At 40.6% G+C, this 13,621-nt stretch overlaps 1 protein-coding gene across 1 annotated transcript in view; it reads right to left on the bottom strand.

The window, feature by feature from the left end:
* The window catches only part of LOC143286306 (flavin-containing monooxygenase 1-like), a 28,370-nt gene extending 27,545 nt beyond the window's left edge, over positions 1–825 (bottom strand). The window contains exon 1 of the mRNA XM_076593844.1: positions 366–825. Coding sequence (XP_076449959.1) covers positions 366–825 — 460 coding nt within the window. The remainder of the gene's footprint in view (positions 1–365) is intronic.
* Between the last annotated feature and the right edge of the window lie 12,796 nt (positions 826–13,621).

Below are 13,621 nucleotides of genomic sequence, written 5' to 3'. Positions count from 1 at the left end.
AAAAGCACTCACTCACAACCTCCTCCCACCTTCCCCTCACCACCAGTGCACATCCTGGGCTGACAATAAATGAAGGGGAACAAAAAGAATATTATGTGTACAGTCGGATGCCAACTGTGTGTGAGTGTGTGTGTTTGTGGTTTAATTTGATTTTGCGGTAATGATACTTGGTGGTTGTTTGTACAGACGTGTGCGTATGCGCGTGTCAGTATGGGAAGTAGGTGCGCACGCGTATGCGTGTGGCTATGTGAGTGTTCCAATGTGCGCGTGTTCATATTGTAGGTACGTCTGTGTGAAAGTTAATGCACGTGTCCCCCTCTCATCATCACCCCTCTCATGCACTAGTGTCAGAGTCACAATGTCACATTGCACGGCGCAGTACCTCATCAACATCCACATCCACCTCACAGTCTTGCCATTCTTGATCTTTGCAAATATTTTCCCCCTGGAACTCCAAGCGTCCAGTGTCGCCGAATGTTCTTTTGCTTCTTTAAGAAGTTTAAAGTTCAGGGAAGTCAGGTCCTCTGCAATGGAAATCTTCTGTGGATTTCCTTTTAGTTTGCGACGGTTAGCGAGAACCTCATCTTTCTTCCTCCTGGACAGAAAGCGCACTATCATGGGGCGAGGTCTGGTGTGCTGAGGAGTGCGGCTGCCAGTTCTATGAGCTGCTTCGATGTCTGCTTCCGTGACGGCCACGCCCAGTTTGCTTGTGAAAAGATCGCTGAGCTTGAGTGCAGGCGTTTGTTGTTTCAGGCTCCTCAGCTTTGGATTCTGGTATGTTGTACACTCGCAGGTTCCATCCGCGACCATACTGCTCTGAGTCATTGTTTCCCTTTCGAAGAGCTGCAGTCTGCTTGTTTTGTTTATTAAGCATTTCAAAAAGCTCGCCGTTGGTTTTTTGTACCACCTCCACTTCTCTCTGCAATTTGTCTCTTTCTTTCTCAACAACGATGAGTCGTTCTTCCAACGCCTCTATTTTGTTAATAAATTTAGAAGTGACATCATCAATTTTTGTTTGAATGTCTGTTTTCATTTTGGAAATATCTTTAGACACCAGACTGTTCTGCAGACTGTCAAATCGCTCACTGATCTCTCTCATGAACACCATGAATCTCGAATCCATGTCTCTCTCCTCCTGAGCTCTTCTTCCAGACTAATCTTTTTACTGATGTGTTTAAGTGTGTCTGGACTGTCACCCTCACTGCTAGAAGTGGATCCTGGCTGCTTACGTTTAAACTGAGCGAGAATGTTTTTGTAACCTGTAGACATCGCATTCGTGTTATTGCTTGCCTGCTTGTTCCTTTCTCCTCCCCTCTTCCCCCTCTCTCCCCCTCTCTGTTTTTTCGTTGTTTTCTTTTTTCTTTTCCCTTTTTTTTTAAAGCTACGAAACCACCCATCACGCAAATTGCAACACAAGTGTCAATCTTCTGATTTAGTCAATACAGTTTGTGCAAACAATGTACTCACTTCATTCCAAGATAGAAGAGAACTACACACAAACAAACAGGCACAGCACCAATTTTCGTTAAAGCTGACACATGAGGAAATCACTGTTCCCGAGTGCACAGGCTGCACGCCGCCAACGGACGCTGTCACATCACTGAGCGAACTCCATCCCAAGTCCGTGAAAGGAACACAGTTTTCACAAGGCTGCTTGAACTGAAGTCCTCAATCGCCAAAAACAAAAAAACAACAACAACAAAACAAAACAAACAAAAAAACAAACAAACAAAAAAACAAAAACAAACCCAACCCCCCCCAAAAAAAAACAACAACAACAAAACAAACAACAACAACAACAACAAAAAAACAAAAACAAAAAAAACCCCAACAAACAAACAAACAAACTCGCCACCCTGTACAGTAATATATTTCTTTTTCAAATTGTCAAAAAGTTTAGCTTTGGGTGAAAATCTTTAGACAGAGAATTTTGACACGCCCGCCATCTTGCCAAGGGACACCAATCTCTGATGATAAAGTGTTAGATCATCTTATTTCTTCCATACAGAATCAGAAGGAATTTTGGGATAAATTCACAAAGCGTCTTTTAAAAGAAAACAGCCAAGAAGTAATATCACTATTGATGAATGGTTTCAATATTTCAAATCTTTATTAGAGAAAGAAGTCAGGAATATTAATGTCATTGACGAATTATATGTTGATGACAGTGATAATTACATTAATCGTCCAATTTCTAAAGAACTGTTTTTAGCTTTTAGAAAATTTTAAAAACGGAAAGCAGCTGGTCCTGATGGTATTATTAATGAGTTACTGATAAAATCAAATAGTCAGTGGTTGATTTTTTTTCTTGAAACCATTTAATACTCCCTTTGGTAGTGTTGAGTTCCCTGAAAACTGGACAGAATCAATAATTTTGCCATTGTTCAAAAAGGGGTATTTCACTAATGTTGATAACTATGGACGTATATCTCTTAGCGATGTAAGTAGTAAACTTTACAGCTCTATCATAAATAATAGATTACAAGAGTGGGTTAAGGAAACCAACATTACTGGTGGACATCAAACAGGCTTTAAAAAGGGATACTCAACCACAGATCATATGTTTTCTTTATTAGCGCTAACACAGAAACAATTTCTTACAACCGTAAACTTTATGTAGCTTTTATTGATTTCGAGAAAGCTTTTGATTCCATAAATAGAAGTCGATTATGACCCATTTTAATTAAACATGGCATGAGAGGGGAATTGCATAGGTGTATAAAAGCATGTACAACAATGTCTAATGTAGGGTAAGATGTGGTGCTAACTTGTCAGATTATATTAATTGTTCTGCTGGAGTAAAACAAGGTGATGTATGTAGCAAGGTGTTATTTTCTATCTTCATAAATGAGTTAGCATTACACGTTATCAATAATAGAAGACATGGAGTTACTTTGATGCCAGATGCTTTTGAGTTAGTTATTCTTTTGTTGGCTGATGATGTAATTTTGTTTTCAGAGACAGTTGTGGGTTTACAGTATCAGTATCAGTAGCTCAAGGAGGCGTCACAGCGTTCGGACAAATCCATATACGCTTCACCACATCTGCCAAGCAGATGCCTGACCAGCAGCGTAACCCAACGCGCTCAGTCAGGCCTTGAGAAAAAAGAAAGAAAAAAAGATAATAATGATAACAATAATAACAATAAATTAAAATGAAATAAAGAGACAATAGTGATGATACAAAATGCAAATGAATGTAAAACATGCAGACACACATTCACACACACACACACACACACACACACACACACATGCATAGCAGATATGCAACAAACACGCAGTTTCACAGATATGAAAGCATAAACAAATGCACATAAACGTACACGAGCCCCGTCACACACACACACACACACATAAACACACAAATTACCCTGCACCCCCCCCCCCTTCACGCACTCATTTCTAGGCTACGTATCGCAGCTTCCACGGCACACACACACACACACACACACACACACACACACACACACACACACTTACTTGTACAAGCACACACACATACGCCCATATCCCCCACCCCCATATTTACAAATATATATATATATGCACACCCGCATGTTCCAATATTCCGTTGCTCCCACAGTACAGACATACATACACACACATACCTCATCCTCTACACACACACACACACACACACACACACACACACACACACACACACACACACACACACACACACACACACACACTTGCACAGAGCTCTCCTGACATATGTGTACACTTACACACTCGCACACGCACACAAACACACAGACACAGACACAGGCACACACACAGACTGATTAGACGCAAGAGGGGTGGGAAAAGATCTCTGATGCCAGGAACGTGGCGTCTTGCGTGTTGCTCAGTCTATTGTATTTGGAAAAGCCCACAGAGACTGTTCCGTTTTGAAGAAATATGCGCAATGTTGGTTTGGAAATGATGCCTATATTCGTTTGATTTGCGAAGCATCGTGCTCTACCTTTCATGCAGGACTTATGGTCACTCACTCTCTCTACCTTTATTTCTTTGAGGCAATCGATGGTGTGATGGCCTTGTACCTGTTCTTTTTGGTATTCTTTGACGTTTCTGAGGATTTCCGATTTCCCTAGATGTATGCCGCTCGTTGTTGTTGCGTTACCAGCAAGTCTGTCAGCTCGCTCATTTCCCTTAACATCTGCTTGTCCCGGGCAGTACGAACATGTAAGGTTTTGAATTTGAAAGTTGCGCATTGCCTCATGCCACTCTGGGCTTCCCATTCCGCTTTCAATTTTCAATATGAGGTTCATTGCGTCCGTTAGAATCATGGCATGTTAGGCATATGGATATATGATAGCCACTGGAGAGCATGTGCCACAGCTTCAACTTCCATCGTTAGGCTGGAGGTTGTGACTTTGAACGCAGCATTTTCTTCCCTAAATGTTTTCCCATTTTGTTTCGCAGTGAATCCTCAACCGGATTGGCCTTTGGTGACTGAGCCATCTGTGTATATGATGATGTCCTGTTCTTTACTGTTTTCTTCCATGAGTAGCTTCACTTCTGCGTCAGTTTTGCCCCCTGGCCATTCCCGACAAAGTCTTCCTAGAGTGGGTGAAATAGCTGTGTTGAATAGATGATTGAGGTTTTCGGGGTTTTCCTGCCATTCTTTTGCTTCTTTCAGGTCTTGTAGTCGGCATACTAGCTAGATTGTATCTTCTGCTTGCCCATCCATGATCTTCCTCGTCCTAGACAGCCGCCTTTTGGTTCCTTGAATGCATCATGCAGTGGTTTTGAGTGTTTTCTAATGCTCTGAAGTAGGTCTTAACCTGTTCTAACTTGTTTCTGGCCTGTACTGGAGGAAGGTCAAGCAGGTATCGCATGGTTTCCGTAGGTGTGTCTTTTGTTGTTCCAAGGATCAGCCTCATGGTTTCATTTTGAACCCTTTCTAATTTCAGGAGGCTGCTTTGAGACGGTGTTGTTAGCCCAAGTCCGTAGTCGATCACACTGAGAACGAATGATTGATATAGCAGGAAGAGGTGGCGCTGTTCGATACCTTTGGTTGCCATTGCTTTTAAGACTGAAAGACCCTTTTTGCATTTGAGAACAGTATTTTCCGTATGTTTTCTGAAGGTCAGCATCCTGTCGAACTGTATTCCTAGGTAGTGTAGGCATTTCGTTTTCTCGATCTGAATTCCGTCGAATGACACAGGTGGTGGTGATTTGCTCGCGGTTCTGTTGTTGAGGGTGCACAGCAACGTTTGGGCTTTCGCTGGATTGATGGAAGATCCTGTGTCCTTGCACCATTGAGCGAAATTGCTCGGGATTACAGACTCGATTAAATAACTTACATGGAGCTGCTTCAAGACTTCAATTAAAAGTTAATATGGGGAAAAGTAATATTATAGTATTCCGAAACGGTTGATACTTAGGTGCAAGGGAAAGGCGGGTGTATTATTATTTTTCTCCACCCGTCTCAGTTTTGTTGTCGCTTGTAAAGATATTGCCAGTAAACTGAGCTGAGAATGCCTTGATATGTATTATGCAGAAGTTGTATTTACTCAATAACTATTCCTTAGAACTGCTCTTCAGGCTTTTTGATAAACAAGTACAACCTATTATGCAGTATGGGTCGGAATTATGGGACTTGGATAAAGCAGCAATCCACTGTGAATCTGTTCATCTGTTTGCTGTTAAACGGTTTTTGGGACTGGATCCGAGAACGCCTAATATATGTGAATTCCACCGTCAATTCAATTCGGTACTGGTTTAGATTATTACAGATGGAAAATCATAACTACCATATAAAGCAGACAAAATGTTATACCACGTAGATGCCAATGGCAAGAAAAACTAGGTTTCAAATGTACGCCTTTGTTTGTGTGAAAAAGGATTTGGGCATGTATGGTTAAATCAGGGTGTTGGTTGATTTAAAAGTTTCATACTTACTTTTCGTTAACGTCTAGTTGATTGCAGGTGGCAAACTTGGGATCTACGTACTAGTACAAGTGAAAGGTTTAGTCTTTTCAGAATATTTTGAAGTAATCATGATATGAAACCTTATTTGTTGTTAAATATTGTTAAACATCTCAGGCCGGTGTATTACAACAAGATTCAGACTCGGTATAACTGATTTGGCTGCCCATCATTTAAGGTACAGAACATATACGGAATCTGATTTATTGTGTCCATTATGCAAGAAATCAAAAGAAGATGAAGTACATTTTGTCCTTTGTTGTGAAGCACTTAGTAATGTTAGAGAAAGACTCATTCGACCTAGATACTACAAACAGCCTTGTGTGTTAAAGTTGAGTTTATTATTGTCAAGCACTTCTATTACTGTTGATCGTAATCTATCTCTGTACCTGTACAAGGCTTTTCAGTTTAGAAAAATAGCAACTTCCTAATCTGTTCTATTACTTTTGATTAATGCTTAGTCTTTTGTTTTTGGTTTGATTATTATATGTTTCGCACTTTATGTTGTGTATATTATGCATTGTTTGCATACCCCTTCATTTGGGGCCATGGCCTATAATGAATAAATCATCCGTATCCGTATCCATATCACACACACACACACACACACACACACACACACACACACACACACATATATATATATATATATATACATATACATACTCTCTCTCTCTCTCTCACACACACACACGTGTAATTCCCGACTGGACAGAGAAAGATCAAGCTCAGAATACAACGTAAAATCTGTATTCATTAATACAAAGTAAAATTCATCTCCAAGTCAAAACGGGTCATGAACGGACATGCTTCTGTAAGATTTACCTGGTGTTTCATTTATTTGCTGTTGTTTCTGTCATAAAAACGAAGAGGTTTCCCTCAACTGATATCCCAACATCTGTCCCTTTATATTTCTATATAACGCTATTCGCCCTTGAGACACGCTGAGAAACTTACCTGGACAAAGGGAGAACCTTTCAGCTCAGAAGACAGCGTGGAAATAAGTCACTGGACTGGCCTTCCCAATGTACGCTGAAACTGTCTGTTGATTGACGAGTTAACATAAAACCAGTTTTCATAACTTCTTCGTGCACCGTCTAAATTACACACACACACACACATCCACACGTGTGCGCGCATGCCTGCAGACAGCACACACACACACACACACACACGGTTGAAAGGTGAAAAACACTTTATGAAAGCTACCATCAGTGGTTGGAAAGAAACAAAAAAGTATTTTTAAAGGTAACATTTAAAGATATTAAAAGTAAAAGAAAAGGAGAGAAGGAAAGAAGGACCCCCCCCCCCCCAAAAAAAAAAAGAAAAAAAAGAAAAAGAAACGTTGGCCTACATACCCAGTTTAGCTGATGGCAAACAGCCATCCCTTTTGATGGTAAGTGAACCATGTTCAGCAAAGTTCTGTGTCCCATTTTTGTTTTGGGGTCAGTGGCCAAAAGAAAAAAAAGGGGGTGACAAAACAAACACACAGAAGTTGAAATGTTACAAGAATATGGCCCAGTAGTTCTTACAGTTGGAAGACGTATAATAAACCCCTTTTGGAAAGATGTGTTTCGTAGCTACACAGAATTTTATGACAAAACTGATATACATGTTGAGCAAGATATCCTGATGGAACCTTTGTTTTTCAATAACAAATTTAAGATTGATGGTAAAGTCTTGTATTTTGAAGACTGGGTCAGAAAAGATGTTTATTATGTGAGAGACATTGTGAAAGGGAATGGACATTTTTTCAATATTCAAGAAATCCAAGATAAAATTGAAAATCGAGTCCCAATGTTAGAATTCTTTGGTTGTGTTAATTCAGTTAAAAGTTTTTTAAGAGAAAAAAACATAACATTTGAAAACAATGATCACAATGGAATCAGCTTTAATAAACCATACACTGCAATGATAAAGGCCCCAAGAGGAACGAAATGTTTCTACGAAATAATAATTGGAAAACCAGAAAAGCCAAATGCCTGTAAAAATTGGGACTTGATTTTTGAAAACAAGCTTGATTGGAAAAACATTTTTTTCAATACAAAAAAATCCATGAAATAAGGTTGAAATGGTTCCAGATGAAAATTAATTACCATATTCTTGTGACAAATTCGGTTTTGATGAAGATGGGAATACTCTCACATAACATGTGTAATTTTTGTAAGGATGAAAGAGATACAATTCTGCATTATTTATGGGAATGTAACCATGTACAACATTTTTGGAAGGTGTTTGTGAGATATTTAAAAGAAAAGTGTTTACATTGTGATAGACTTAACCTGAATGACACACTGGTGCTCTTTGGACATAACAAAATGAAAACTGATGAATGTTTCTCATATATCTTATTGACAGCTAAATTCTATATATACATATGTAGAATCAACAAAGTAAAACCAACATTACAAATGTTCAAAAAGGACCTCAAACAGGCATATGAAATAGACAAGTATGCCTTTAACATAACTATGGAATATAACAAGTTTGTGGAAAAATGGGCACTTTATAATTGTTTGATACAAGATTAAGCTTTTCAATGATACCTTGGAACTTTGACATTGAACATATATTGTTTTGCTGTTATAGATTTGTCAGTACTTAGAACTTAATTATATGCCTACCCTATACTTTCTAATGCACAAAACATATAAATTCTGTATCTGTAAACCTTTGTCTGAATAAAAAATGTTGAAAAAAAAACAAAAAAAAACAACAAAAAAACAAACAAACACACGACTTGAGACGTCTCCCCAGGGACGTTTCCAGATGACCCCTTCCACAAAGTGTTGCATCCTTACAAGTTTAAATTCGTACATTTACACGAACACACACACACGCGCGCGCGCGCGCGCGCGCACCCACACACACAAGCACCCACGCACACAGCACACAAGCACGACGCACACGCGTGCGCGCGCGCGCGCACACACACACATACATATATATGCATATGTGTGTGTCTTTATACACACACACACACACACAAATATATATATATATATATATAAACACACATAGATAGATAATATTTAACAAAAACTTTTGCCATATGGATAAGTGTGTGTGTGTGTGTGTGTGTGTGTGTGTGTGTGTGTGTGTGTGTGTGAGAGAGAGAGAGAGAAAAAAAAGAAAGAAAAAAAAGAAAGAAGAGGATCAACACAAAATAGGATATTACTTACTATGATTGGTATATTAACAAGATGATTTAAGCCATAAGGATGGCCACCAATTCAGCTGTAAAAATTGAATGTCCCTTACCTAAATAATATGATTTTTCTGTTTTTAGGTCAGAAATGACAAAAGCAGATCCTGCACTGCTATCATCCAGGACCGAGCCATGAGTCGAATCTCGGTGACGGCGCCTGGTGGGCAAAGGGTGGAGATTTTTCCGATATCCCAGGTCAATATATGTGCAGACTTGAAACCCCTTCGTGTGTACGCAAGCAGAAGACCAAACACGCACGTTAAGATCCTGTAATCCATGTCAGCGTTCGGTGGGTTACGGAAACAAGAACATACCCAGCAAACGAAAACAGGGTATGGCTGCTGCTTAATGACGGGGTAAAAACGGTCATACACGTACAAGCCCACACGTGTACATCCGAGTGAACGTGGGAGTTGCAGCCCACGAACAAAGATGAATGAGAATTCTCTAAATAAAATCTGGCAGTCTCTTCCACCTCGTTTTAGTATGTTCCCGCGAACTGTCAATGCGATCAACGTGCTTGTAATGATACGTATAAATGAAAGTCACTGAGAACGTTACTTTTACCCGCGACACAAAACGACCGCTTGGCGAATGTGCACAATGTCAGACCTTCATACTGTCTGTAAAATATCCTTTCTATGCTTTGAGACATATTTCTTCTTCGTTCGTGGGTTGTAACTTCCACGTTCACTCGTATGCCAGTATACACGAGTGGGCTTTTACGTGTATGACAGTTTTTACCCCCGCCATGTACGCAGCCATACTCCGTTTTTCGGGGGTAGACATTATTTCAAAACTTGACATTTTGGATGAATGAGATCCATTTGAAAATATATATTTCCCATAACATGTTTAGATTGATGTCCCATTAAATGGCAGAATTTTGCTGCTCCTGGAAGATATGTTGTGCGAATAGTACATATCCATACGCTGATTTTGTGGTCTTCATTCCCTACTGTCATGCTGAACTCGGTTTCATTTTCTTTCCTCTTCCAAGTCTGTGTCATACAGAAACGCACGCGTGGTAATTCTTTTCCAACGTCAAGAGGTCGTTGAACTCCAGTGCCCCTTTGGCTCTTCCTTTCACCTCCTCCTGATCACGTTGAGATGTGTGTGCTTAACTCTCTCCATACGAACGGCGAAATAGACGACGTTAACAGCGTTTCACCCCAATTACCATCATCAAAATATTGCAAGCGGAAGGCTCTTATACTGAAGACGTGAATGTTGACAAAGAATACCACAATTCTGACGACGGAAGCTAAAGGTTGGGTCATTCAGACACCCACTGGACATCCGAGGGGTCTGTGTAGAGGAGAAGAGAGGACTGGCCGTACTGAGTTAGTTAAACAAGGTCAATGCCCTCAGCTGGTGTTTTTGTGTTGAAGTCAAAGTCAAAATCTAAATGTTATTTCAAGATCGTAAACTGAATAAGCAACAACTGCTCTCTCTCTCTCTCTGTTACTGTCAACTGCGACGCATCAGTGCCGTCCGGAAATATCTGTCCACTGACGCAACATCTAGACTTGTCGTTTCTCTCATTCTCTCTCGCCTTGACTACTGTAACTCTCTATTGTCTGGTATGCCTGCTTCATCCATTCAGTCCCTTCAGCGCATACAAAACTCTGCTGCCCGACTCGTCCTCAGAAAGAAAAGATCTGAGCACATCACTCCTCTTTTGCAACATCTCCACTGGCTCCCTGTCTCACACCGAATAAAGTACAAGATCAGCACTCTATGTTATAGATGCATTCACAAAACTGCCCCTTCCTATCTCTGCGGCTGCCTTCACCTCTACACTCCATCTCGCTCACTACGATCGGCCTCGGATCCACTCTGTTTACGCATACCCAGATTCAAACATTCGACTGTTGGCCGCCGTTCTTTCTCTGTTTCTGGACCTTGCGATTGGAATGAACTTCCTTTTTCGCTTCGTCAAGTCTCCACACTCAGCTCTTTCAAGTCTGGCCTTAAAACCCACCTCTTCCCAAAATAGCCTCCCTTACCTGCCCTTCCTTGTCTTTAGTTTCTACAGTATTAGAGTTACGCATGCGTGTGAATGACTGGTGCGAAAGCGCTTTGATTTGTCTCTGCACAAGATCCAGCGCTATATAAATACCATTATTATTATTATTATTATTATTATTATTATTATTATTATTATTATTATTATTCTCTCTCTCTTTAAATCAAGCCATCTGAAAAAAGAGAGAAAATATTTGGAAAAAAATGAAGCAATACTTATGCTTAGATACATGTAAACAAACAAGAATTGTGTGAATTGAAATGCAAAGTAACATTTCTGTTTTACACACATACATACAAACAGATATGCTCGAATGCACCACACCCACCCCACCTCTCTGTCTCTCTCTGTGTCTCTGTCTCTGTCTCTCATATAACACAAATACAGTGCCAACGAAAGCATACACAAAACATTTCACAAATCAATAAAAAAAATGAGGTGATGAAGTATTATGATTTTAGACGAAAATCCATCCCCTTCCCCACCCCACCCATTCCTTATGTCATTACTACTCAGTTTCCTATTTCTCCCTCCTCAGTGTGCACCACAAAAAAGTACGATTAAAGTAATAAACAAACTAGCTATTCAACCAGTAAAATTACAACAGAGAGCAAATCGTTATGTTCTTTTAATTTGGAAGATAATCTTCTTGTTACGAAAACGGAAAATGAATTTCTATTACATTGTCAGTGAATATTCATTGCGCCTTTTTTGACACAACCGGATCCATCGATTACCGTGATCCCTTCGTGAGATTTGCACCACAATAGAAGGGATTCGATAAAAGCAGTATTTGCAACACGATGTGTGTGTGTGTATGTATGTGTGTGTGTGTGTGTGTGTGTGTGTGTGTGTGTGTGTGTGTGTGTGTGTGTGTGTGTGTGTGTGTGTGTGAAGAGAGAGGGGGAGATGGACAAGGAGCGAGAAAGAGAAAGAGAGAGAGGGGGGAGGGGGGCGGGGGAAAGGGCAAGTGAGAAGGAGAGAAAGAGGCGTCTTGATATCAATCCATGTATAGATAATGATCATGCAAAACTAAAACAAATGTGAAAGGCATGCACATGTAGAACAAAAGTAAGAGAGAGAGAGAGAGAGAGAGAGAGAGAGAGAGAGAGAGAGAGAGAGAGAAAATCTCTGAGACAGAGAGAGAGAGAGAAAGAGAGAGAGAGAGCATTCCCCCTTAAAAAGTATTATTCACTGAGTCATGGTAAAAGAGTCAAAGTCCGTGTCATACAGCCTGTGTTACTACAAGGCAGCGAGCCCACACAACAGCGGGCCCCAACTGAACACACAAGTCGCGCACTGCTGCTCAACTGTGAAGGCGGGCGGTTGTAAGAAGAGAACACATTTATAACATTCATCATTTCCACAGCACATCTTTGATCAAGCAGAAAGCATTATCAGTCACAAATGCATACATTCATGTGTATTTGCCCGTTTTTGGATTTTTTTTTTATAGAGGGATTAACAAGCCGGGGGAGTATCGACACGGGGGAGCATCGACTCGGGGGAGTATCGACTGCCCCCATTACAACCCCCCTACCACCAAACACACACGACCCCAGCCACACAAACAAATATCTGTACTAACTCCCAACGAACAAACTTGATCTTAAGGGTGTATTTTGGCGGTCGTTAAACTCCAGCCTGTCGATCACTGGTCACTTTTCACCTGGCCTGTCACAACATGGCCTGCTCTCTCTCTCTCTCTCTCTCTCTCATTCTCTCTCTGTGTCGCACACAGTGTGCATGTGTCGCCCCAACGGGCAGCGTCATCGCCACATCGCTGCATTGTTTTCTTTATCTTCTTCTCTTCTTCTTATCTTCTCATAACTATTGTAACGAAAACAATAGAAAAAACCTTTTGTGACTGGCCTTTACATGTTCCTGGCCCGTGCGCGTGGATCTTTAATATCCTTTCAGTAATTCATTAAATATTTCTTTTGTACCATCCCCTTTTATGTAAATACCACTGACTCGGTTCAACACCAGGCTACAAAAGTGGCGTCGCCGACAGGATTTTGATCCACAACAATTTGATCCAAAATTATTCTTTCTAATGTTTTAATCCTTTTATTATCCCATCTTTTATTTAAAATCCAAATTTACAAATAAACAACCCCTCATCCGCTAAGTCAACTTCATATAACCCATATGGCGTCCGTGGACAGAAGTACCGTAGCACAGGCACACACAGACACAGACACACACAGAGACACAGACAGACACAGACAGACACACACACACACACACACACAGACACAGCCACACACACACACACACACACACAGGCACACACAGACACACACACAGACACAGACACACACAGAGACACAGACACACACACGCACACAGACACAGCCACACACACACACACACACACACACAAGGAGTAAGAGAGAGAGAGAGAGAGAGAGAGAGAGAGAATGCGAATGGTTTATTCATCAGGCC

Source organism: Babylonia areolata, chromosome 10 (genome assembly GCF_041734735.1).
Source record: "Babylonia areolata isolate BAREFJ2019XMU chromosome 10, ASM4173473v1, whole genome shotgun sequence".
NCBI classification, from domain to species: Eukaryota; Metazoa; Mollusca; class Gastropoda; order Neogastropoda; family Buccinidae; genus Babylonia; species Babylonia areolata.
Note: the sequence above shows the minus strand (reverse complement) of the source record. Positions and strands in the feature narration are given on the sequence as shown.